The sequence below is a fragment of the Myotis nattereri genome (genome assembly GCF_964212035.1).
Source record: "Myotis nattereri genome assembly, chromosome: 3".
Taxonomy (NCBI): domain Eukaryota; kingdom Metazoa; phylum Chordata; class Mammalia; order Chiroptera; family Vespertilionidae; genus Myotis; species Myotis nattereri.
The window spans coordinates 123,851,754-123,879,075 of NC_138077.1; the positions used below are offsets into that span (position 1 = coordinate 123,851,754).

The 27,322-nt window shown below is 39.6% G+C and overlaps 1 protein-coding gene across 4 annotated transcripts; it reads right to left on the reverse strand.

Annotated features, from left to right (window-relative positions):
* Positions 1-324: 324 nt before the first annotated feature.
* On the reverse strand, positions 325-25,776 carry ECI2 (enoyl-CoA delta isomerase 2). 4 transcript variants are annotated; one of them, XR_013995660.1, is made up of 11 exons: positions 25,647-25,776; positions 23,657-23,819; positions 20,071-20,169; positions 19,659-19,847; positions 17,888-17,957; positions 8,941-9,043; positions 8,070-8,190; positions 3,464-3,553; positions 2,153-3,364; positions 1,920-2,063; positions 1,059-1,318 (listed from the first exon to the last, which is right to left on the reverse strand). XR_013995660.1 is itself a non-coding variant. In XM_081086221.1 (10 exons), exons 1-10 carry the CDS (start codon positions 25,700-25,702, stop codon positions 1,163-1,165), a joined length of 1,191 nt encoding a protein of 396 aa, XP_080942347.1. In that variant the 5' UTR covers positions 25,703-25,776; the 3' UTR covers positions 325-1,162. The 4 variants fall into 4 exon arrangements, 2 of the variants coding, with proteins under 2 accessions (XP_080942347.1, XP_080942348.1); XM_081086221.1 differs by lacking the exon at positions 2,153-3,364 and having other exon boundaries at positions 325-1,318; XR_013995661.1 differs by lacking the exon at positions 23,657-23,819 and having other exon boundaries at positions 25,647-25,711.
* Positions 25,777-27,322: the final 1,546 nt, after the last annotated feature.

Sequence of the window (27,322 nt, forward strand, 5' to 3'; positions counted from 1 at the left end):
CTTTTATGAAACGCTTACCACTCTAATGAAAACTCTGACAATAAAGTTATTTACATCGTGGCACTAGAGAAGTCATTTTGGCTCTCTCCCAATGCCCACCCCCCCCTCCCCTCCCATTCCTTGATTTTTATGGGGTCAAGTTTGAATCCCTCAGCTGGTGTTGAAGTTTAACACATCTGCTGCATACTAAAAACCACTGGCTACAAAACAGTTCCAGAGCACCCAAAACAGGCATGCTATGTGCCTCCACACTCTCCCCATTGGTTGTTTACGTAAAAGATCAAATTGTAATTTTGCTAAAAAAAACACAAAACAAAGATTGTTAGGAAAAGGGCACTTTTTAAAATAACTTGGCTGTTTTGCAGAATTGTAGACACCTCAATGGTTAAGAAAAAACAAAACTTATTGTGGCATCAGTGTAGCAGGAGAGTACATTTAGCTGTTTCACAGTTTCCTCCAGCATTCTTCTGGGGAAAGAAAACATTTCCACAAGTGGGGACTTAAAATAAATACCACAAACCTATAAAATTCAGATAATGTAGTAGTTGTAATTCTGACTTGGGTAATTCTATTTTGGGAATAAAAATTAGATGTGGAACTCTAAAACTGCCAGGTGTAACAAGTTTCTCAATGATGGGTGTTTTAGATGAAATTCTTTAATAGGTGTGACTATCCTGGCATGCTGGATATTACCAAGTCTTAGTATTGGACACTCAATACATCCTCTGTCACCATGACAACCAAAAATATGCCCCAGCAGTCCCAAATACTGTTAGGTGACAGCACTAGCCCGGTAGAGAACACTAGTATGGTGTCATCAAATTCTAAATGATCAACTGGCTCCAGGGCAATGTGGGAGCAGCAGCTGAGGTTGCCAAGGCCCAGCACATGGGGGGGGGGGGGGGGCACCTGGAGTTGAGAGGACTGAGGCCCCATAAGGCTCTCATTCCTCCACCAGAGTCAGGAGTTGAACATCAAAACTATGTAAATTCTTAAAGCTTGTTTTATATAATTTTTTATCACAGCTCTAGTGAATATAATAATCATAAATATTTCATCACTGAAAAAAAGGCACAGTGAAGTTTATTTAGTTGAAGTATTGGAAATTAGAAATCATAGCACGTCCCCTCCTTTGAAATGCTTAACTTTGCTATATTAGTCATCACAGTTTTGCTTTTTTGGATAAGAAGTTCATGGTTGCATTTATGCATTCGTCTGATAGCCATCTTTCCTGGAGGACACTACTTTCTTCAGCATTAACAGCATGTAACTTTTCTTTCTCCATATTCCTGATGACCTGTTTTGAAATTCTCATGGACTAAAAACAAAAAACAAAACCAACAATAAGGTTAAGAGGTATTCTAATAGCGTGGGATTATTCTAAAATTCTGATTCTTGTTTCTTCACTGTTCATTCAATCTGATTAGACATTAACATATTTGTGTAATATAAGACTGTACTTCTCAAATTTTAATGTGCATACAAACCATCTTAGATACTAAAGCTTCTGATTCCAGGATGGCAATTTGAGCAGCAAAAATATCAATCAGTCACTACCAATCACATATGAAAACAAAAGTGCTACATTAAGAATCACCTAAAAGTTAAGCTATCTTACCTAGTTTCTCACCTAGAATCAAGACTAAAAGTGTTTGGCAAATACTGCCTATCATTCTCCTCAAAGTTATCCCCAGAAAGAACTGGCCCCTCTGCCTTCATGTCATAGAAATGGAATGCCTATTTGATAAATTTTCTAAAAATTAGTATTGCTAACATTATAATTTTTAATCTCAAATTTAGGTGTACTTAAAGCCAACCAAGATGTCTTGTGTGTGTGTTTTTTTTAATTGCTTATTTTCTTAAGGTAAATAAATTATATCCATGGTTCATACAAGTAAAAAAATAAAAAGAATACTAACATTTGGGGGGAGCTTTGAATATGCTTTCAGCCTAGTCCAAACTTCTTTCTGAAAAGTACTATCAGGAAAAACTTCAGTAACAAGTCCTTGAGCACATGCTTCTCCTGCTGTTAACTTCTTTCCAAAAATAAGCATCTCTGTTGCCTGAAATGAAAAGCAAGACTAAGAAAATAACTTAATGAAACGAGGCTGTTAACTTGAGAATTGCTTTTAATAGACATAGGGAGATTTACTTATGGTCTTTCGAGGTTGCTAGTATTTCTCAAAGGAAGAAACTGAGGACATCAATAGGCAATAATCTGCAAACTGAGCAGTGAGGCTCTCTAGAAGGTTTGTAGGGTTGTTGCTTCTGTGTGTTATCTGTGTTGGAGAGGAAGCTGGGGCAGAAATGACCTGAAGCAGGTGCTGACTTTATAACCCACAGAAGATATGATTTTCTGCTTTTATGCACTATAAACAATTATTTTTAAAAAGAAAAAAAATCATGGTCATAGGAAATGTCAACCAACTTTTAGAATCCCTAACCTTCAAAATTCCCTTCCCTGGAAATTCTACCCAGTGGTCCAGCTCTGATGGTTTTCTTTTACCTGCACAGGTACTCAAATTAGTTCTATTTGACTGAAGGAAAGTGATAAGACTAATATTCAGTTTCAAAAAACCCCGATATCACTAAGTATATATATTTCTACACTTGCAATTTCTCTTCCAGAAAAGTAAGACTATTTCATAGCCAAATGCTTTTAAACCTTTGGGTTATTTCTAGCCAATGTTTCAAAGTTAAAACCTCAATAACAATTCAAGGTATATGACAGAAAAGACTTAAAAAATATGTAACAAAACCCCAACAGCAATGAAAATAGGCTCAATTCCTACTCTCCCTTTCAGGCCTTGAAGGATGTTTGCTAAGCCTTTCCCTATCCCTGTCTCTCTGGTCTTGTCATGAACCCTTTGGAGCTATGTACACAGAGCGTGACAATTATGCTTTCATAGACCCAGTGATAGACCTGAGCAGCCACCTAGCCACTCCAGGAACCTTCATACCCTGCTAAAACCAGCTGATGAAAAGGCTCTGTGACAAAGTGGGACCCCGTGGGGCCTCACATCTGCTGGTACTTCCCATGATTCTGAAAGTAAAGATGTCACTGTATCACTTTCAGTGGATGATGCTCATCCATGAGGAAATTAGAAGAGGAATCAGCCTCGCAGACCAAGGGAGGCGGGCACAGCTCCAGTCCTTCCCCTGAAGAATGCCGCACAGCTGTGGAGGAGGAGGCCTGTGCCACTTGTGGTGCAGCTGGCACTCGGCAGCCAGTGGAAAGACCAGTTCCCCAGATTTGGGGTGCTGGAGAGCGAGTTTCTGATTTCCCCCCATAGCAGACATTTCCCACAGCCTGGTTCTTCATTCTAAAACTCTTTAAGAGTTGATGAGCAGAAAATTTCCTTCTCTTTTGTTGTTATTATTGAGGGAAAGAGAAGAGAGCACAGGATTACTTTTGGAAAAGAGATGTCATTAAAATTTATCTTTAAGGTTTTTCAAAGGTTACCTTGGCTGGGCCCATTATCTTCGGAAAAGTGTAAGAGGCGCATCCTTCTGGACTTAGGCCTAGGTGACTAAAAGGAGTATGAAATGTTGCCTATTTGGAGAAGAAAATTAAAAAGAAATAATTTTTGTATGTGATTTAAAAAAATCATTATTTATCTATACCCTCACATTACTTAGTTGAAAACTTTTTAAAAATTAGTATTGTGGTATTATACACACACACACAATTCATTCTTTTAATGTATGCAGTTTGATAAATTTTAACAAATGTATAGTTATGTAACCACCACCCTAATAAGATACAGAATATTTCCATCACCCCCAATCATCCGCTGTGTCCCTCGCAGCCATCCATTCCTCTCAGCTCCAAAAAACTGCTGATCTGCTTTCTGGTCCTAAAATTTTGACTTTTCTAGAAATTTATATGTAAACTAGTGGCCCAGGGCATGGATTCGTGTACATTGAAAGGAAATTAATTAGAATACTTTAATATTTAATCGGGCTCCCTCCTCTCTGGTTCTGGGGTGCATCACCCGAGAACCACCACTGCCATGTTACCGCAGCTCGGCAGCTCCTGCGTTGAGTGTCTGTCCCTTGGTGGTCAGTGTGCATCATACCTACTGGATGGTCGGACAGTCGCTTAGCTTTTTATATATATAGATGAAATAATATACTGTGTAGCATTTTGTCCTTTTGTAGGCTCTTGTCCTTAGCATGTGGCTTTTGAGAGTCCTGTGTTGTTGTATGTATTACTAGTTTGTCCACTGCATGGATGTGTCATTATTTATCTTTCTATCAGTTGAAGCCATTGGTGTAATTTACAGTATTTTGGCTATTATAAATAAGGTTGTTATGAACACTTGTGTACAAGTCTCTGCAGGAACATGTTTTCAATTCTCATGGAGTGGAATTGCTGGGTTGTGTGGTAAATGTATGGTTTAACTTTATAAGAAGCTACTAAATTATTTTCTGAAGTGGTGTACCATTTAACATTCCCTCCAGCAGTGTATGAGTTCTAATTGCTCCATATCCTTGCAAAACCTTGTTATTATTAGTCTTTTTAACTTTAACCATTCTAGTAGGTATGTAGTGGTATCTTGCTGTGGTTTTAATTTACATTTCCCTAATGATTAATAATGTTGTGCATCTTTTCATGTACTTACTAGTCATTTTCATATCTTCCTCGGTGGAGTAGCTATTATAAGTACTTTTCCCACTATTTTTAAATTAGATTGTTTTATTATTATTGAGTTGTAAGAGTTCTTTATATACTCTGGTTACAAGTCATTTTCATAATGGTGTCTTTTTCATATATTATTAAGTCATTTATACTTTATTTTCTGTGAGCTATTTGTGCTGTAATCGCAAATTTTTATATTAAGTTGGTGACCTATCACTCTTTAGATGTATTTTTAAAATATATTAGAGAGATTAGCCTTTATTATGTGAGTGGAAAAACTATTTTCCCAATCTGTCATTTGTCTCAATTTCGCCCCAGAGGTTTTTTGATTTGCTTTAAACACTAGGAACAATTTCAATGTTCGTTATTTAAAATAAGTCATTTTTAATGTTTTTTATATTTCAGAAATATTTCTGTGTTTTTCTTGATGAATACTGACAATATGCAAACAGAATATTTAGGCTTTGTTTCCTATTATCAGATATGGTGTTTTTATTTTAATGAATATTGTTAGAAGGTGTAAATATATAATGTATGCAGCATATTAATCAAAATAATAAAAACATATAGTTATTAATGTTTTCTCTCCCTATTTTCTCTCCCTCCTCTCCCAAAAGAAAGCTTATTCAAGAAAATATACTGAGAAGTCACAGCCTAAGGAACAGAAAACTGAAAAAATGAAAACTAAAAGGCCAACAACCATAGCTCAGGGGCCACAAACAGGTACATACTGAGCTGACGATGAGCAGCAGTTAACTTATTTATAAGCACTGTTATAGGCATGCATTTAATTTATCTGTGGAAATGGAGCAGTAGATGTAGTTAAGGGTTTAGTCTGATGCTATGGTGTTAGACTGCTGTGACTCTGGGAGTTTCTTAACCATTTGTGCCACAGGTTCCTCATCTGTACAATGTGGATGAGTACCTCTCTCACAGGACTGCTGTGTGCAGTGGGTGACGATTACAATGTGCATCAACAGAGTGCCTAGCACAGTCGAGTACTCAAATACTTACTATTTTTATGATTTCAACCTTTTTATTAACTCATAGAGAAAATGTGCCATTTGCTGACAGAGAAACTAATAGGAGTTAACTATTAATTATAACAAAGAATAATTTGGTTACATGGTTTAAATGTTAACCCATATTTAATGTATGTATTTATTTATGAAGCTGATAATGGTGAATCCTAGAAAATGAATTCCTCTCTACTGGTTCTTACTTCTGTGTCATTCCCTAATTTAAAACTAAGACCTGATTTAATTCAGTAGGGTGAACTCTTAGCAGTAGTCATTATTTGTTAAATATTTTACTTTGGACCAAATCACTTAGCATTAAAAAAATGTATGTTTAGCCCTACCCAGTTGGCTCTGGATAGAGTGCTGGCCCACAGACTGAAGGGTCTTGGGTTCAATCCCAGTCAAGGGCACATACCCAGTTGCAGGCTCGATACCTGGCTCTGGTGTATGTGTGTGCAGGAGGCAACCAATCGATGTGTCTCTCTCACATTGATGTTTCTCTCTCTCTGTCTCTCCCCTTCCTTCCACTCTCTAAAAATCAGTGGAAAAATAACGAGTGAGGATTAAAAAAAATGTTTATATTTATATATTAAGTATATATTAGCTACACACACACATACAATGTCCCCCCAAAATGTATACACACTTTAACAACTGATAGCTTTGAAAATGAAATGTATTTTCATAAACACTGCCATTATCATTATTCAAAGTATGTGTATACATTTTTTGGGGACGCTGATTTTAATTTTAATTCTAATTTATATCATAAGAAAGTTCCAGAAATCTTTAGAAGGATAATGTATATGATAGTCATTTTGAATACAGTGGGAGAATCAGGACAAGATTCAAATATGATATTTGCCCTCTAAGTAGTGAAGAGTGAGACCCCCAAATTCAGGCCAGGTACCCTTCATAGCTAAGGGGCCACAAACAGGTACATCCTAAGCTGACGATGAGCAGCATTTAACTTATCTGCCACCCCTGTTCAAAGCAGATCAATTAATTGGTCATTTAACACAAAGAATGTAGCCAAAGACTACTGATTTCTGCCTTTGAGCAGAAACTTCCACATATAAAGGTTAGGCAGTGTAGCTCCTAGAATTTCATTTGCTCCCATTATGGGAAAATTATTAATAAGAATTAGATCTGCCAAAATGCCCAATCTGGTTAAATGGAATCCAGTAAAAGATAAACAAAGTGTTAGGGACCCTATTAAACAGGCCTGGCTCTCAGTGGGGAAAACACCTCCAAACACAACTAGGACTCTAATCAGTGGTAAAAATCACGTTTCCCACCAGGTTGTAGAACAGCAAATTTTTACCATGACATAATCAAGCGCCACTCTAATAACCAGATAACCCTAGAAGTGGTTACTAATTCTACAGTAAAAAGTTCTAGGGTAAAGGTTCTAAGATAAATGTTCATCATGTCTTCGCTTGTAATGACAAAAACTGGAAGCAGCCAAGGCTTCCAGCAGTCAGAGGCTGGTTAAACCAATAAGTTAAATAACTCAAATGTTAGCACTAGTTATCTTTTGAGTGGTAGCTAAATGATTTCTAACTTTTTTCTCTGAACTTTTCCATATTTTTCAAAATTTTCTACTGAAGTAAGAACAGAAATTAAAATCAGTATCATTCAATGGTGAACACAAGACTGAATTATGTTTTGGGCAAGTCAGTCCTCTGAGCTTTCAGTTTTCTTATCTGCAAAGGAGGAAGTGAAAGTAGATCATGCTCAAAAATGACCTTCATGCCGAAACCAGTTTGGCTCAGTGGATAGAGCGTCAGCCTGCAGACTGAAAGGTCCCAGGTTCGATTCTGGTCAAGGGCATGTACCTTGGTTGCGGGCACATCCCCAGTAGGGAGTGTGCAGGAGGCAGCTGATCGATGTTTCTCTCTCATCGATGTTTCTAACTCTCTATCCTTCTCCCTTCCTCTCTGTAAAAAATCAATAAAATATATATTTAAAAAAAAATGACCTTCATATTCTAAAATTCTAAACTGTAGCATTCATTTATTAGGAAAAAAAGTATCAAATAATCCACTTGTATAACCTGCAAAGATGCTATTCCCTTACCCCCTCTCCCAACAAGCTTTTAAAGTCTCCAAAATATTTTAGAGTAACATGAAAATTGAATCACTGTTGTGTAATTTGATTAAAATACAGAAAGAGTTGTAAAATGAGTTGAGAAAAGAGTTGAGAAAATGTTCACAACAATATTGGTGTTTAGAAAAATTCAAAATAAAATGAGTCAAATTAGTTAGACTAATTCTTTGGGAAAAATTTAAATTTAGTCCATTCAACCACAAACAATATGTAATCTATTTACTACTAGCAACAATAATGGAGAGTCAAGGATCTCATTTTACTGGCATTACTTGCTAAGTTTCTGGGAGCTTACCTACCCTGTCAGAGGCATATACAGCATCGAACAGCCCGAGGATGGTGACGGAGATCCCCACAGCTGGACCGTTTACCACTGCAACCAGAGGCTTAGGAAAATCTATAAAAGTGCCTACAAAATCCCTACAGAAATAGAAATACAAAAGCATGTTTAAATGTTCTAAAGCTGCATTATGGAAGCACAGGCAAGACAGCAGGACTCTGAAGTAATAAACTCTTCTGGCCAGACTGGGTGTTCCCATCTCACCCAGCAGGCCTCCCTGTCTTGCCACACCAGATGCATCCAGGACAGCCATCTGAATGGCACTTGACAGCTCACAGAGTGAGTCCTAGATTCGACCTTGGTTCAAATCTTGCATTGTGGGCAGTTAGGTCAGGACCATAAAGCGGCTGTGGACTTAAGAGATTAAGATGGCTGACTGAGCATATGCTGCATATCACAGCTCAGAGGGAATCAGAGACCCTGCAGGGATAAATGAGACAGGAAGACGAGCCTCACACCTTCTGTTTTTTGAGATTACGTCAAAGTCTCCTATTACCAGCCATCATGGAAGTCATGAATTCCTTTGGCTGCATGATAATTGCTAAATTCCTCTGCCTCAATATGAGAGAATTTTATTTCCTTTATTTACTAGTTTACTTTTATGCTTTCCAATCGCATCTCATGTAGAGCAGAGGATGAATAGGTAACAGAAGTTAAAGAGATAGAATGAATGTCTACCTGTTGATAAAGCAGTTTGGAGAAATATGCCTGTTCAAAGTCACAATTAATCACATGGACACAAGAAGTATTTATTTTTCTTTTGCTCAACTGATTACCACTTTGATCGAATATGGATGAACCCTCTGGGACCAGAGAAATGACATTCTTACCTCAGCATAATAGCACTTTGTTTGGCTTTCTCTTCTACTCCACCAGGGGGAATATCAGTGAAGTTAGCCAGATCATTCCCACTACAGTAATAGTCGCCATTTCCTGTAAATAAAATCAACAAGCTCACCTTTCATTCATTCTATAACTGTTGAGAATCTATGTACCAGGCTCGGTGCCAAACACTGGAAACACACTGGTGCACCAGCTCTGGTTCTTGCCCCAATTTACAGATTAGTGAGTAAAATAGACATTGATTTTAAAACACACAAGTAAGTGTAAGCAATGAAACCATGACACAAAGGAGTGGTACATGACAAGAATGTGAGTATATGTAAGAGGGGGTTTGGTTTAATCAGAGTTTTGGGAGGGACTTTTCTAAGGAAAAGTGTGTGCAGGAGGCAGCCAATCGATGTGTCTCTCTCACATTGAACTGAGATCTGAAGGAGAGGCAGGGTTAACTAGAAAAAAAGGTGTGAGAACAATATTCATGCAGAAGAAATAGCATGTGCAGAGGTTCTGTGGAGGGGGTAACCCTGGTGTTTATGATGGGTTCAAAGAAGTACCATTGTGCCAGGGCAGAAAAAGCAGGGGGCCGGGGGAAGCAGCTGGAGTAGGAGTAGGGTGAGGATAGGTAGGATAAAGCATGCAAGGCTTTGGAGATCCTTCCTTTGAAGAGCCATTGAAGGTCTTTTCTTTTTGTTTGTTTTAAAGTATAATTTACATACAATAAAATGACCAGTTTTAAAGACTCAGTTCCATGATTTAAAAAAAAAATGTTTTTATTGATTTCAGAGAGGAAGGGACAGGGAGAGATAGAAACATCAATGATGAGAGAGAATCATCAATTGGCTGCCTCCTGCACGCCCCCTACCGGGGATCCAGCCTGAAACCTATGCAGGTGCCCTAACTGGGAATCGAATCATGACCTCCTGGTTCATGGTCAATGCTCAACCATTGAGTCACACTGGCTGGGCCAGTTCAGTGATTTTTGAGAACTGTAAATATCTGTGTGATCACAATTCAAAACATCCATCATCCCAGAAAAAGTTCCCTTAAACTTCTACCCAACCCTGTCCTGAGGCTCTCTGGCTTCAATTACCATAGTTTTGCCTATTTTAGAAGTTTGTTTAGCTGGAATCATACAATATATACTTTTTTGTGTGTCTTCTTTCTTTTGCTCAACTATGTTTTAAAGATCCACCATGTTCTTGTGTGTGTGTCAGTTATTTATTCCCTTTTATTGATGAATAGCATTTCATTGTATAGTCAACTAGAGGCCTGGTGCACGAATTCGTGCATGGGTGGGGTCCCTCGGTGTGACCTGTGGGGACTGGGCCGAAACTGGCAGTCCAACGCCACCTGCTGCTCCCACTCATCCTGGCCCTGCTGCACTTGCCCCGGACTCGCGCCCAGTCAGTCCTGATCTGGAGAGGCTCATGCTGCTGCAGCAGGACTTGCCAGTCATGAGACCTGCATCTGATGCCCATCTAGAGGGGGGCCTAGGGGTCCAGGATGTGACTGGCCCTCCAGGCAGGTGGTGGGACACCCTTGATGGCCCAGGATCCAGATCCCTCCCATTGACGTTCACCCCAGTTGTTGGGAGCAGCTTTTATATCATTTCTTCCTTGTGGAGCATCTAGGGAGGGGAAGCGGCCAGGACATCCAAGGCCGACTTCCAGGAGGCTGGCAGTGTGGTCTGTAGGTGCCTGGCCTGTTCTCCAGATATTGGATCTGAGGGACTACTGAGGGAGTGGCTGCCATTGGGCTGGTGGGCCACCGAGACAGGTGGTCAGCTGAGCAGCACTCCCACTGTGGGAGTACACTGACCACCAGGGGGCAGCTCCTGCATTGAGCATCTGCCTCCTGGTGGTCAGTGCATGTCATGGTGACTGGTTGACCAGTTGTTCGGTTGCTTAGGCTTTTATAAATAGACTAGAGGCCCGGTGCATGAAATTTGTGCATGGGGGGGTTCCCCTCAGCCCAGCCTGCACCCTCTTCAATCTGGGACATCCCCTTCACAATCCAGGTCTGCTGGCTCCTAACTGCTCACCTGCCTGCCTGATCACCCCTAACTGGCCCCCCACCAGCCTGATCACCCCTAACTACCTCTGCCTGCCAGCTTGGTCACCCCCAACTGCCCCCCCCCCACTGGCCTGGTTGCCCCTAACTGCCCCCTGACAGCCTGGTCACCCCACGTAACCTGCTATTCAGTCGTTTGGTCGTCCCTCACTAATCCCCCTACCGGCCTTGTCGCCCCACTCAGCCTGCTGTTCGGTCGTCCGTCCAGTTGTTTCGGTCATGACAGCCCCTGGCTTTTTTTATATACTAGGATAACTTGATCATTTATTCTCTTATTGATGGACATTTTTAAAAAATATATTTTTATTAATTTCAGAGAAGAAGTGAGAGGGAGAAAGAGATAGAAACATCAGTGATGAGAGAGAATCACTGATCAGCTGCATCCTGCATGCCCCCTACTGGGGATCGAGCCCACATCCTGGGAATGTGCCCCAACTGGGAATGGAACCAGGACCTCCAGGTTCATAGGTTGACACTATACCACTGAGTCACACTGGCTGCGCTTGATAGACATTTTGTTGCTTTCAGTTTTTGGCTACTGTGAAGTAGGCTACCATGATTGTTCTTTGTACAAGTTTTTTTTTTTATAGATATATCCTTAATTTATCTTGAATTTTTGCATTGTTATGTCACTGAGCTGATGTGTAACTCTATAACAAGTTGCCAACTAATAACTACAAAATGTTCTCCTATCAGAAATGTCGAAGGGTTCCAGTTGTTCTACATCATCACCAATATTTGATATTGTCTGTTTTTGGATTTTAGCCAGTCTAGTGGGTGACATATCTCAGGGTGGTTTTAATTTGCATTTCTTTGATTAATGATATTGAGAACCTTTTCACTTCTTTTATGAAGTGTCAAGTCTTTATCCAGTTTTTAAATCTGATCGTTCATCCCTGGCTGTTTTTGCTCAGTGGGTAGAGTGTCAGCCTGCAGACTGAAGGGTCTCAGGTTTGATTCTAGTCAAGGGCACATATCTGGGTTGCTGGCTCCATCCTGAGTAGGGGGCGTGCAGGAGGCAGCCAATCAATGATTCTTTCTCATCATTGTTTCTCACTCTCCCTCTCCCTTCCTTCCTGAAATCAATAAAAATGTATTTTTAAAAAATCTGATGGTTCATCTTATTAATTAGTAGTTCTTTATATATTCTGAATATTAGTTCTTAATCAGATTTTTATATGGCAAATATTTTTCTCCAGCCTGTAACTTTATATTAATTTTAAATTTTGATAGTCTAATTTATAAATTGTTTCTTTTATGGCTAATGCTGTTTTGTTGTTTTCCTGTCCAAGATACCTCTGCCTCTCCCAAAGTCACAAAGATATTGTTCTGTTCTAGAAGCTTTATGTTTCTGGGTTTTATGCTTAGATAAATTAATTTCTGTGTAAGGTGTAAGATGGGATTGAAATTTATTTTCCCCCATATGGAAATTTAGTTGCTCTGGCACCATTTGTTAAAAGATTTTTCTTTCTCCACTGAAGCGCCATAGTGCCACTAAAGACTTTTAAATGGGGGAGGAATAGCTTTTTATTTGGAAAAGATTATTTTGAATGTAGTGAGGAGACTGGACTGGGCATGAGAAAGAAGAAGGCAAAAGGGAGTCAGGGAGACTAGATATGGGCTGACTTCAGTTCAGACCGAGTCCGTGGTGGCTTGGACTAGTGCCGAGAAGACAGAAAGAAAAAAAGATCGATTCTTCCAGAGATATTGATAAAGTGAAATGAGATTAGACTGGACACGAAAGTTGAGGAAGGGACAAGTATCAATAATGAATGCTAGGGGCCTGGCCAGCGTGGCTCAGTGGTTGAGCATCGACCTATGAACCAGGAGGTCATGATTCGACTCCTGGTCAGGGCAAATGCCCGGGTTGCCAGCTTGATCCCCAGTGGGGGGTGTGCAGGAGGCAGCTGATCAATGATTCTCTCTCATCATTGATGTTTCTATCTCTCTCTACCTCTTCCTTCCTCTCTAAAATCAATAAAAAAATATTTTAAAAATGAATGCTAGGATTCTGATCTACATAATGGTACATATGGAACCACCACTGTAATTTGGAACACTAAAAAAGACCCACGTAGAGATGTGGGAAGTGACACCCATACCAGTCTGGAACCCCGGGGAGCATCCTGGACTAAAGATACTGACATGGGAATCATAGGCTAAAGACTTTTGTTGAAGTTTAATAGTAGGCATGGATGAGAGGGTCCAGGGAGAACACAGATCAAGAAGGGAAGAGTGCCCAGGGCTAAACCTTCGGGAATACTTCATTTGGTGGCCACATAGAAGATGAATTTGCAAAGGTGATCAGAGAGAACAATCAGGAACAGGAGGAAAACCAGGGGCAGGCTGTGCCCCTACAGCCTAGAGAAGACAGAGCTTTAAGAAGGAGGGAAAGTCAAATAAAGCCTGAAAATATGGATTTAATTATATAATGGTCAGTGGAGACCTAAGCAAAAACAGAGATCACATGGGCTCGAGGGCCAGTTTCAAAGGAAAGATTCAAAGGACATCTTTGTTTTGTAGGCAGGGCTTTACACAGTTATGTGTGGGGTGATGAGAAGCAAAGAGCTGTATTAATTTCAGCAGTATGACTACATAATGTTTGTTCCTCAATTTCTTCCTTGTTTCCACTAGAAGGAAATAGTGTCATAAATAGTATTTTCAATAAATTTCCGAGCAATAAATCGTTTCCAAAAAATGCTTATGGTTATCCTATATCTATCTATCCATCCATCCATCCATCCATCCATCCATCCACCCACCTACCCACCTACCTAAAACATTAAGAGCTGAGCTGTCCTATGGACTCAAAATAGAAGTGATGGACAATAGAAAGAAATGAAAAGGTGCCTGAGAGAATCCAGGAAAAAATGAAAGAGAAAACCATAATCATTAAAGAAATGATGCCATTAGAAGCAGTAAAAGGAGAAGAGACATTGCTAAAAATGCAATCAAGGCATTGAAATACAGGATTGAGACAACTGAGCAAAACAAATGGAAGACTACAGAGTTAAGAATTCAGAGAAAATAGCCGAAACCGGTTTGGCTCAGTGGATAGAGCGTCGGCCTGCGGACTCAAGGGTCCCGGGTTCGATTCCGGTCAAGGGCATGTACCTGGGTTGCGGGCACATCCCCAGTGGGAGATGTGCAGGAGGCAGCTGGTCGATGTTTCTCTCTCATCGATGTTTCTAACTTTCTATCTCTCTCCCTTCCTCTCTGTAAAAAATCAATAAAATATATATATATAAAAAAAAAGAATTCAGAGAAAATAATAGATAACAGATCCAGCAGACCAAACATTACTTTTCTATAACCAGAATTTCTTTCAAAGAGAACAGATCAATTGAAACAAAAATATTCAGAGATATTATCAAAGAAAATTTAAAATAAGGCCTTAATAATCAGTTTAAAAAGGGTGTGCACTGCCTAGGGAAAAGTGATTTAAAAAAATGGGAAAGTATCCCATGGTCATCTAGAGAAAAAAAATGATCTTAAAGGACTAAAACCAAAATTAATGGTTGTCTCAAATATCTCCCCAGCAACATTCAATGCTAGAAAATAATGGAGCTCTATTTAACAGATTATACACTTGGAGAGAGGTTTAAGGATATCAGGGGATTCATGCTCACTTCCTCACCTTTCATGGAGGCAGCCAACAGATACTGCCCGAAGGGAGTAATAGAAGATAGAGATGTTTATGTGCACCATATAAAGCTGTAAAAGCAGTAAAAAGCTTCGAAACGGTGAGGAATAAAACACACACTAAGCGAAATGAGAAACACAGACTATCAAGTAAAAAATAACAATTAAAGGAAGCATTATAAATGACAGCATGTAAGATGCCAGAACTAAAACCCAACATATCTGTCATACACACAAACCTTTATAATAAATACACATACGATCAGAGGAGGAAAACCCAAAAAATGTGCTACATGAAACAGCCAATAAAAAATAATTCAAAAAAGTGTCAAGTTAAAAGATCAATAAAGGTTTACAGACAAGTGAAAACAGTACTGAAGCAGGTGTTATGGCATTAATATTTGACAGAGTTGATTTCAAGGCAAAAAGCATTAAATGAGCTAGAGGGCCAGTTGGCAATAAAGGATAAATTCCATATTGAAGAGACTAACCATAAATCTTTTAGTATCATCAAGATAAAAACATGCTTTAAAACAAAGGCCTATTTTTTTTGACACAAAGGAGAAAGTGACAGAAACAAAATAGTGATAGATGCCTTTAATTCATTTTTTTCCATCCAAGACAGTCATTAGAAGGAAAACAGAATTTGAGGAATCAAAATAATATAAACTGACAATTTAAATTCTACACCTTAAAAATGATGATAACCCTTGCTGGGTGACTCAGTTAGTTGGAGCACTGTCCAGTACACCAAAAGGTTGTGGGTTTGATTCCTAGTCAGGGCACATACCTAGGTTCTGGGTTCTATCCCTGGTCGAGGTGCATATGGAGGCAACCGATCAATGTTTCCTCTGACATTGATATTTCTCTTTCTCCATCTCCCTCTTCCCCTCTCTCTAAAAAAATGAAAATCAATAAACATATCCTTGGGTAAGGATTAAAAAGAATTAAAAAAAGAATAAATGTATTACTTAAAATTATTTTTCATATATTATATTGTACATTATCACATATATAAAATAGCACAGAACTGTTGAAGTGCTCCTGGAGGATATAAAAATTGGTCATTTTCTACTTCTTTATCTTCAAGATAGAATTTTCAATAGATAGTAATATACACTAAATTTTAATAGATTCTAAAAAAGTAAAATTAGTAAAACTGATTATTTCTGATTATAATATATAAAGCTAGGAATGAACAGAAATGGAAACCCCCAAACAAACTTTCTGGAAATTAAAGGAATATTATCATGTAATGATTAGATCAAAGAGGAATTAGAAACCAAAAGTGGAAAATATATAGAAAATAATGAGTGAAAGCACTATTTATCAAAACTTAATCTTTCAGTTTTTTAACCCATTAATTAGTGTAATAATAGGGCCTAGTCACATAGGCTTGTTACGAGAAAGCTTAAAAAAATTAAGAAATTAAAAGAAAACTTTAAAAATAATTAAAGTGCTTAGAGTGCCTGGAAAACAAAGTATTATATATATATTAACCATTATTATCATTGTTATTAAACTTAGGAATCGTACTTTTAGGAATACAGCCTATATTTTGCATGTTAGTTCTAAGACATATATCCAAGGGTACTTACTACAACACCATTTCAATAGCAAGAGCCTAAGTACAATCTACATGTTCATCAATAGTGGAATGATGAATTATGAAATCCAAAAAATTTAATACTAGTACTTTGTAGTCCTGAAGAGAAAAACTTAGAAGTGTATGTACTGGCAGGACAATTTTTCAGGAAATGTTAAGAAAGGAAGGTGGGTATAATATGTGTGTATTATATGCTTCCTTTTCTGTTTTTGGTTTTTTTAAGTGGAGGGAAACAAACACACACATGCTTGTATATACATAGACAACTTTCTGAAAGGCATCAAGGAAAACTGAGTTTTTCTAGGAAGCAGGATTGGGGTTCCAAGGAGAGTGAGATTTAGTTTTGTTATGTAACTTTCATTTTGTTTTTTTAAAAAATACCATGTACCTATATTTTACTTTAATTAAGAACAGTTCATTTAAAAAATATAAAACATTTTTCTCCAGTATCAAACCAATGCTATTTCTAGACTCTTTTTCTTATATTTATTCTCTTAAATTAGCTGGGCATACAAATGAAATACGAGGGCCATTTTCAACTCTTCTCTTTTATTCCTCCCTCGAATCAGCTATTAGAGTCCCCTCCCCCCGCCTCTATTTTTTAGTAAGACGTATCTGATATCCCTAGATAATTATTTATTTTACAAGTTGTAATGAAAATTTAAAAATAAAATCACTCTTGCTTCTGCCATGCCTACAAACAGTAACAGCTACTTCTAACAGGTTTCTGCTGTGTGCCATGCCCCTTACCTGCATTATCTCATGTCATCATCTCATCCATTCAATGGCGTTAGTAAAACACTGTCTTCTCTGTTCAGAAGCAGAGGTCACCCACAGGAGTAAGGAGTGAACCCAGGATTTACCTCAAGCTGATCTGAGTCCCCACTATGCATATGCCCGTTCCAAATCCAACAACTTCCATTTTCCATGTTTTCATCAGCCCAGGCCCATGGGCATCCATCTTATTTTCCAGTATAATCACAATACTGATATATTTTTAATTTTTTTAATATCTTAAACATTTTCTATACTGTTGATCTTTAGAATTATACTTTTGAATGCTTGTGCAATATACAGTCTAATGGATGTTCTATAATTTGCTTCATTATTCTATTATGGCAACATATTTAGAATGTTTTCACAAAGTAATGCTGCCAAGATTACTTTTCTCTTATTATTGGCAAGTACCCAATTTTAGTACCAATAATACTTTCCTTACTTATGTGTATCTGCTTTTTATAAATACCAATTTGTGCCTATTAAATTTTTCATATATTTAAGAATTAGATTATCTTAGTACTGGACAAGACCTTAGAGCTTATGTACTCAATTTCCTATCTAGTAGGAAATCCCCCAAAATAGAAATTTAATTAAGAAATCTAAGAAAAGTTTTGCTCTTCCTCAACTACTTGTAAATCGCCCAGTCTCTCTGCTGAACTCTAATACCCTGTTACTCCCCTTTTTCCCTTTGCCAAAATACCTTACATATCCAATGTTGCCTCACTGCCTTTGGAATTTTCATTGATTTATATCTATGTGAATTCCCCATGCATGTATCACACTTTGATTTTCTCCTGTTGAAAACAAACAAACAAAAGGAATCTAAGAAAATGTCTTACCTGTTACAACAGTTATGGTCGAGTCATCCTTGCTTGCAGCTTTAAGTGCAAGCATGATTTCTTGATACATCTATGAAAAGGGGAAGATGATAACCATTATGGGATGGATTCCCTAAATGTCAGTCTGCAGGCCTGCTCTCTGCACAGTGCCAAACACTTATGTTGGTTGTATTTAAATAATCAAAAAGCCAGCCCAATACACTTGAAGGGATTTTTATTCCTTTTACGATTGCTTGTATATGTACCAAGTGCTATAGTGGATGCTTTTTCCAAAAGTAAACAAATAAGACACAATCCTTGAGCCTTTGGAATAGAGGGGTTTGCTCTAAAATGGGTGGAAAGTACAAAGTAGCAGGAAACTCAGAGAAGGCATGATACTTATCTAGGGTGGATATGATGGGAAGTGGCCAGAGAAAGATTTCCTTGAAGCAACTTTTCAACTACAACCTCAAGAAAGAGCATGAGTAGCCCAGGTAGTCAGTCTGGGAAGTGTTAATGATGCTAAAAGACTGGGATTTCCAAGACACTGTAAGGATAGTGAAGGACAATAGGCCCAATATTTTAAATCAGCAACATTGCTGAAAATACTAGATGTGTAGTTGTTATCACTTTTAATGCATTTAAAGCAGGCGCAGTTTCTACCTTAGATAGACTTCAAGGTAGGAGAAGATGATGAAGAAGGCTGATATTTACAGATACAAAGACACTTAGAAAAATATGTATGAATTTTTCAAAATATATGAATAAAGGTAAAATCTTTCCACTGGGGAAGGGAATAAGGAAGTCATTCCATTATTATTATAGTCATGATGACACAGTAGGACAGGGTAACTGGCAAGAGCCAGGATTAGGAGATGGATATATCAGGGTTTTGGGTTAGGTTTTCCTCCATATTTGTTATGTGAATTTGAACAACTAGGCTCCTTGTGGGAATGTGGAAACGGCTGACACATACTAGGCTCTGTAAAGAGTAGCTAGTATTATTATTATTATTAACAAGATAATATAGAGTCAGGATAAAAGGAAAAACAGCTTTGAAAACCAAATGTTTTATGAATTGAGTGGCATATATCCAACTTCATGAAATTCTTATTTAAGACGTAAATGATAAACTCAATGAAAGGGGTCAGAGCCCTCTCAGATTTCACTTCTAGTGCAGCACCAAGCATCCAATTAACTCCCTGTAATTTTTTTTCAAGGTGAAATGGTTAAAGTGCTTATTTTTATTATCATTCTAATTCAATGACAGATTCAAAGACTAAAGTTGCTCTTGGGAAGTAGCACATTTCAAGCAGAGGTGGGTTATAATTGATTTTAGATGAAGTCCTGCTCTCCTTTCTCCCTCTACTTATTCCAAATAAAGCTTCATGCAGGTAGAGCAGTGCTCACTCTCAAGCCTAAGCGACATGAAAATACTTCTGGGGATGGTCTATGCCAACCTTAGAGAACCTCTACACACATTCTCGCACATTAACGTATGTTCCATTTATATTGATTTATCTGTGCTTCCATCATTGGGAAGTTGTAGTTAGTTCCCTTTGGGGAACTCCCTAAAGCTCACAAATTTAGAACCTACCTGAAGCTCACAGATTCTAAATAATGAAGGCCTACCTCTTTTGTGTGAAGAAGTAGCCACAATTACTAACCTTTCTGCAAAAATCAAATGATATATCACAAAAACAGGAATGATACTGAAACACTATAGTTTTTGGGTATAATAGCCGGGCGGGGGGTGGGGGGAGGTGGAGAACTCTAGGGAAGGGAAGGTCACCTGGGTGCTGATTGCATTCTTTCTGGTGGGCCGGTTGAACATGATCTTTGTGATGCCGTCTTCAGAGGTCACCACTAGGTTTTCATATTCCTGTTGTCCCCTGTCTGCTCCAGGCTTCACTTGGCTGGAGGACTCGGATGAAGAAGTCAAACTGGATACCAAATCTACATAGTTCTGCCTGGCAGTTTCCTGAAGAGAAGATGACAATAACTTAAGCCCATGGTCAACAAATAAGCATTTGGAGAAACTTACTATGCTAAGAAGTAGTACCTTGCAATGGAGAAAGAGGTTCTGATTCAATAGAATTACATTAAGATCTCAAGGGCTCCATCTATAATGGATTGATAATGAGAAACACCCAACTTCCTTTAGGAGTACAGCAAGTAAAATAAAAGCAAAGTAACAAATTTACCTTGGGCAGACTGCCTAGAGCATTCCATGCATCCCATTTGGCCTTATTAATAAAGTCAAACACGCCTGGTTTGGGCATATTGCAAGGTCCTTCAGTGGCCTGTGAAAAGGAGAGGGGTGATTTTTAGCCAAATGTCCAAGTAAATTGGAGCCTTAAAGTGTAAGATCCATAAAATCCACAACTAGGATGAATGTGCCTTCCCTCCCAACTACTTTCACAAGGTACATAAACAGATCTGAACTTCCCTTTTGTCTTCTCTTTGGTGCTGTTGTTAAAAATGCACAAGTAACAGAAAAAAGACTGGAGAGACAGTGTGCTATTGGCTATGAATCCGTGAAATAAGTTACAACCACCTCCATGTGAAAATGCTGCAAGATAAAGGCTGTGGGAAAGCACTTTTCAAAAATTCTAATAGTTCATTAGTTTTAAATTGATAATCACATTTTCACATATAAATAAAATATTCAAGCAAACAATCTTTAAAGGTAATTAGCCAATAAACATTTAGAAACTCACAGTCTACCCTAAAAGCCCATTCAAAAATACAAAAAACTGCCTGCCACTAATTCAGTGGTGGATTTCTGGTGACTGAGCAACAGAGTTGTAGCTGAGGGAGCAGGACGGGGCTGTCAGAGCCACTGCCCCTTAGGAAACTGAATCAAAGGACATGTGAGTAGAAAGCAAAAAGCAACTAGGCTTTTTACTTGTTTGAGGGTAGGTGGAGTGAGTGTTTTGAGATAAAATATTCTACCTTATCAACTACTTTTCAGAAATGGCAATTTAAGACTCCACTAAATAACTACTAAAAATTAACTAAAAATGTTAAATTACATAATATAATTAGCTAAAAGAGGAAAGAAGAGCTTTGAAAAACAAAGGCAGTAAACAAAGCTAATACTGTCCAAAGACAAAGAAACAAAAGTGACTGCAAGAGTTAACCACCTCAGAAATTAGAGGCAACCAAGTCCACAAAACTTCCCCTACTTCTAATGCCAAATGCAAGCTTAGAGGACTCCTATTACCACTCGCAGGTTCAGAAATATGCTAGAAGGACCCACAGAACTCACTGAAAGCTGTTATACTCACGATTACAATTTACTGCCAGGAAAGAATACAGATTAACATCAGCAAGGGAGGAGATACATACGGTGAAGTCTGGGGAAGTACACCCCTCCCACCCCACTGTGGGGTCAGGACAGTGTACCTCTCCCAGAATCGATGTGTGACAACACGCATGGATATCTATCACCTACCAGGGAAGCTCACTCAAGTCTCAGTGTTCAGAGTTTTCATCGTGAGCTTCATCGGCAGGGAATATGTAACTGAAGTCCCACTGTAAATCACATTGTTGCTATCTTATGGCCAGTCCCACTCTAAATCACACTGTTAGATTCTGCAGCAAAGACACTCCTATCAGGCATGGCATTTCAAGGCTTTAGATATTGGGTAATCTAAGGTAATCTTGCCCAGAAGCCAAGGGCAAAGGTCATACCCCTTTTTGGTAGGAGAGGCTCATGCCAATCACAGGAAGAGAATAACAGGTAACACACAGGAGCCCTAGTCTTTAGACACTGCAACTTAAAATTTACATTTTGAAACTTTGTTATAAAAGTTTTCAATGAGACACAAAAATAAAATATTACAATGAATTTCCAATACTCATCACCCAGTCAACAACTATCATTTTTGCCATACTCGCTTCCTCCATCTTTTTCTTTCTTTTTTGCTTTAATTATTTTAGTGAACCCCAAGCACCATTCAATTTCACTCCTACATTCTTTTTTTTTAAAATCCTCACGTGAGGATATATTTTTTCCATTGATTTCTAGAGAGACAGAGGAAGAGGGACATCTATTGGTTGCCTCCTGCATGAGGCCCGACTACAGAGCTGGGGCTCCTGCAACCCAGGTGCCCTTGACTGGGAATCAAACCCGTGACCCTTTGGTATGTGTGCAGATGCTCTAACCACTGAGAAACATCAGCTAGGGCACATCCTACATTATTATTTTTTTTTTAAAGCCTCACCTGAGGATATTTTCCCATTGATTCTTTAGAGAGAGTGGAAGGGACGGGGAGAGACAGAGAAAGAAACATCAATGCCAGAGTGACACATTGAATGGTTGCCTCCCGCACACACCAGGAAACACCCCGACCAGGCTGGGTATCAAGCCTACATATATGCCCCTAACCGGAATCGAACCAGGGACCCTTCAGTCTTAGGGCCAACATTTTATCCACTGAGCCAAACTGGCTAGGGCACACCCTACATTCTTAATACGCATTCGGGGGGGGGGGGGGGGATCAGCATTTTCTTTTTCTTTTTCTTTCTTTTTTTAAAAATATATTTTATTGATTTTTTACAGAGAGGAAGGGAGAGAGATAGAGAGTTAGAAACATCGATGAGAGAGAAACATCGATCAGCTGCCTCCTGCACATCTCCCACTGGGGATGTGCCTGCAACCAAGGTACATGCCCTTGACCAGAATCGAACCTGGGACCCTTCAGTCCGCAGGCAGACGCTCTATCCACTGAGCCAAACCGGTTTCGGCCAGCATTTTCTTATATAACCACTATACTATTAACAGTTTCTACTCAGTCCATATTCAAATTTCCCCAGCTTTCTCAAAACAACTTTTTCAGTTGACTTATTCGAATCGGCAGCCAAATAAGGTCTACACATTTGGTTGTTATATACTTCAAGTCTCTTTTCCTCTGAAGTGGTCCTGAGGGGTTACTTTTTGCCTTAACAGGGTTTGAAAATATAATATACAAACACATGTATACTCCTGTGAGAAGTTCACACAAGTGGAATGGTTTTAAAATAGAGCCAAAGTAGCTACTGCAGAAAAATTGCTTGTACATTTTGTTCCTGGAACCTCTGAAATGTTTGTGAACTGGCAAAATAATTTTTGGACTGGGCCAAAGCAATTATTTGTAAAACTACAGGAAAGCAGACACCCGGGCCATAAGGAAAGATTTTACCTTTCTGAAGATAGAATCAGTAACTCAATGTGTCAACACCAATAGAAATCTCTTTCCTTTATTCATGTAATCATTTCCCTTCCTTTCTTATAAAAAACCTTTGCCTTCACCCTGTAATTGGGATGCAATTTGTGTTTCTGCCTGAATCTGTACCCTGAACTGCAATTCTGTGACCTCAAATAAATACTTGTTAAGCCTTTCACTTTGACATTTTATTTTTAGGTTAATACACTCTTTAAAGGCAGCAAAACAGCCCTGGCCCCTGGCCGACTGGCTCAGTAGATAGCGTGTCGGCCTGCAGACTGAAGGGTCCCGGGTTCGATTCCAGTCAAGGGCATGTACCTTGGTTGCGGGCACATCCCCAGTAGGGAGTGTGCAGGAGGCAGCTGATCAATGTTTCTCTCTCATCGATGTTTCTGACTATCCCTCTCCCTTCCTCTCTGTAAAAAATCAATAAAATATATTTAAAAAAAGATAAAAATAAAGGCAGCAAAACAAACCCTAAAAATAGTAAAGCTGAATTTCAGTAAAACATACAGTTTATCAATTTGAGGCGCTATCTACTCGAAACATCTCTAAATTATATCAGACCATAGACATTTACCTGCTTATATAGTGCATAGAGTCTTAGCTTCACTTCATTTCCTGGATCCTTCTTCAACAGTTTTACCTGATTCATTGCACTTTCAAAGTCCTCCTGACTGGCTCTCATTGCTGTTCCACTCAAGTGCAACTGAAGTGATGGGAAACTAGTGACCTGCAGAGGACTGCAAACAGGCAGACGGATGTCTAATTATTCCCAACACTTACATACTACAATGCTATGTTTCTCTACAAATATGTTCCCTATACTTGCCCCAGCAACCTGGGTGCAAAGGTCAGTGGTTTCCAAAATGATCCCTAGATAAGACATCAATACAGAAGCTAACTGTAGTAATTTAAAAATAACAGTAAAAGAAGCTACTATCCAGCACATTATTTGTAGCAATTCAAATTAAATACCACACGGATACTGCAGATTTGGCTCCAGACCACCACAATAAAGTGAGTTTTGCAATAGAGCAAGTTCTAATCTTTTGGCTGGTGGAGGGTCTTGCCTTCAGTTTGTAAAGAGAATGCAACAACACCTGTTAAGTGCAGCAAAGTGCAATAAAACGAGGTATGAGGAGCCCAAATGCCCTTTTAATTTTGCCACAGGCAAGAAGTAAATGAAAGGCATACAAGGTAGAAGAGAGCAGGAGACTAGGACCAAGGGGGGAACTGCACTGAAAGAATTTAGTAGTTTGTGTCCCAACGCCTAGAAACAGCCTCTGCACTTAACAATGAGCAGACACAGACTCACTCCTAACCCCACTATGTTTTAACCAGACAGCCGGGAGCAAGCACCGCTGGTAAGTTCTTACGCTCACACAGTTAGCAGAGGGAAGGAAAATTCACTGCACAATATTGAGGCCACAAGCAAAAAATGGATGTTCACAATGATGATCTTGGATAATAAAGTTAATTGCACCAAAGATGACCAAATAATAGTTACAAATAAAGCCCAAACATAGCAAATGTATCACCTCCTCTGCACTAATGTAATCTTCAAAGAGTAGGATGAAGTCTAGGATCAAGAATTGAGATATTATTCTGTAATTCAATAAAACTGGTCTTCAATAGGTTTTATACTAAATATTTGACCGAGTGTTGGTTTTCTCCCCCGTGGGGAAAACTCTGTATCCTACAGGAATTTGGCACCTGGCAGATTCCAAGTAGAAAACGAAAAGAAAGTAAAAATAAAAAAAGTCCAAATAAGGCCTAAATGTGCAAGTTCTCACAAACTATAGTGCAAACTTACTTATTTTAAAATAAAGTGAGTTTTAAAAAATTGCAAAACACGACCGTTTAATATAGAAAATAAAGAAAATAACTCAAAACTCCATTACCACAAGGCAACCACCATGTCCCAGGGTTTTTTGTTTCCTACGGATAGATTCGTTTGGGTTTTTACATGGTTTTTGTACCCCGCCATTTGGCATTACAGAAGTATTCTCCAAAAGGCAGACAGTGGTTCTCAACCTTCTGGCCCTTTAAATACAGTTCCTCATGTTGTGACCCAACCATAAAATTATTTTCGTTGCTACTTAACTGTAATGTTGCTACTGTTGAATCGTAATGTAAATATCTGATATGCAGGATGGTCTTAGGCGACCCCTGTGAAAGGGTCGTTCCACCGCCAAAAGGGTCGCGACCCACAGGTTGAGAACCGCTGGTTACACTGCTCCTAAGACTTTTGTTTCCACAGCGTCCGCACACAAGCACAGCATGCTCACACGCTCTCAGTCGGTGCGTTTCAGCCCGGAGCAGCCAGGGTGGCGGCCCCGCGCAAAGCGAACAGCAGTCGGGCTTCCCGACGCCTCCCCGTGACCCCTCCGCGCCGAGGAGGAGGGTGCGCCTTTCTGAAGGGCACTTGGTGTCACTCTCTCCTCGGAAGACCCTACCAGCAAAACCCCGGTGCCGCCGAGACAAGACACAGAGAGGGAGCTCCCGCGGCGGCACCCCCGCAAGGACAGCGGCGTCCCGCGGGTGACCGGCCCGGGCTCAGCACTTACCTCCGGACGGCACTCCGACACCAGCGCCGGGCCAGCTTCCCCGCCACGCCCGCCATAGCGATCCCGGGGGCGTGGAGGAATTCGGTGGGTGGGGCGGGGCTGGGGTGGAAGGGCCCCGGATAGGCGGGCGCGGGGATGGGGGGAGGAGGGACTGGGGGAGGGAGTGCGGACGCGGGGCGAGGGCGGGGAGGGCCGGTGGCGAGGAGGGGCCGGGACACAATAGGGGCGGGGCCTAGACACAATAGGGGCGGGGCCGGATCGCGAGGGCGGGGCTGTGGGAGCAGGTGGGCGGGGACGCGCTAGGTCATTGTTTCGTTTTGTTGGTGTGGGAATTGAGGTCCAGAAAACATTAATTAGGTGACTTTCCCAAAGTGGTCAAAGTCCTGATTCAACCCCCTGCTCGGAGTCCAAGGCCCAAGTGAGTTTATTATTCCGTGCAGGTGGCCCATTATTATTTGTGCTTCATCAGGCGGATCTGGGTAATAGTGTAGGTGGGGGTGAGTTTGAAGGCCAAGTAGAACAATTTGGACTTATTCTAAATATTTTTTCAGATATTGCAAGATGATGTTTGGGAGGCTGAGCTGAGTCAAAGACCCTGACCCTGCTCCCAGGCTGAGTTAGAGGTGGCCCTCGGAGGTAATGGGATACACTAGTCGGAAAATGCGGATTCTGGGAGATTCAGTGGGCTCCAGAAGATGAAACTCCTCTCATAGAAATACTATTAATATTTTTAAAAGTCCTTTACTGGGAAGCAGGTTTGGATTGCGAACCCTTTTATAATACAAGTGAACTCTCCCGGGCTTATGCCTCTTATATTTCACACAGAAAAGTGAGGTGTGGGAAATTAGCTCTTTATCAAAAGTATAATTTAACAAATACAGAAAGAACATGTGTCAAAGATTGACTTAACTTACTAATTAGGGAATCAGTATAGTAATAACAGCATTTGAAAGAATAGTTTATATAGTTAGTGTAAAAAAATGCTGGAATAGATTGCCAAGTTTGATACAAAAATGATTAATGTCCTACAGAGCAATAAAACCATAACCTTTGAAGTAACTCCCCTCCCCCATCCCCCAAATTATTTGCATCTCCACCAGCTATCATTTACTAAAGACCCCTTAAATGGCAGTGTTTGAGTGAGGGGAGAGGGTTGCGAAGACATTACTGGCAGAGAATGTCCACCTTGGTGTATTAAACTGTTCCCAAGAGTGCAGGCCACGTCATTTAATCATGGTGACCATGGCCTTATGGGTGAAGAGACCAGTTCTCAGAAAAGGGAGCCATTGTGAGTGGGTTAGATGCTCCACCTGAACCTGAAGATGATTTTATCCATGATAAGGATTTCGGATTCTGTGTTGAGAGTGAAGCATGGTAGCAATCATCTCAGATAGAAACTATAGTTTACCTTTAACCCTGCTGTTTGGCTTCTGTACCTATTTGCTTTAACAATAGAAAGGTTATTTTGATTTTCTGAATTATATAAATCATTCCATTCAATTGAATACCCTGTTGATTGTAATGTGAAATCCTATTTGTTGTGGTCATACTGGTCTTAGAAAGCACATTTTCCTTTACCTGGGATGGACAGCACAATTACCCTAAGGTCAGAGGGCTCCAGTTAACGTGTCCCTGTTGACTCAGTGATCCGGAGACCCAAAACTGTAATTTAGATA

What these genes read in the sequence shown, in the direction of transcription:
- ECI2 (XM_081086221.1), bottom strand. Translation starts at nt 25,702, where the DNA reads ATGGCGGGCGTGGCGGGGAAGCTGGCCCGGCGCTGGTGTCGGAGTGCC. An exon ending in TCTATGCACTATATAAGCAG is followed by an intron (nt 20,170 to 23,656) that starts GTAAATGTCTAT and finishes TCCTTTTCACAG; the next exon opens with GCCACTGAAGGACCTTGCAA. An exon ending in GACCATAACTGTTGTAACAG is followed by an intron (nt 9,044 to 17,887) that starts GTAAGACATTTT and finishes TTTTATTTACAG; the next exon opens with GAAATGGCGACTATTACTGT.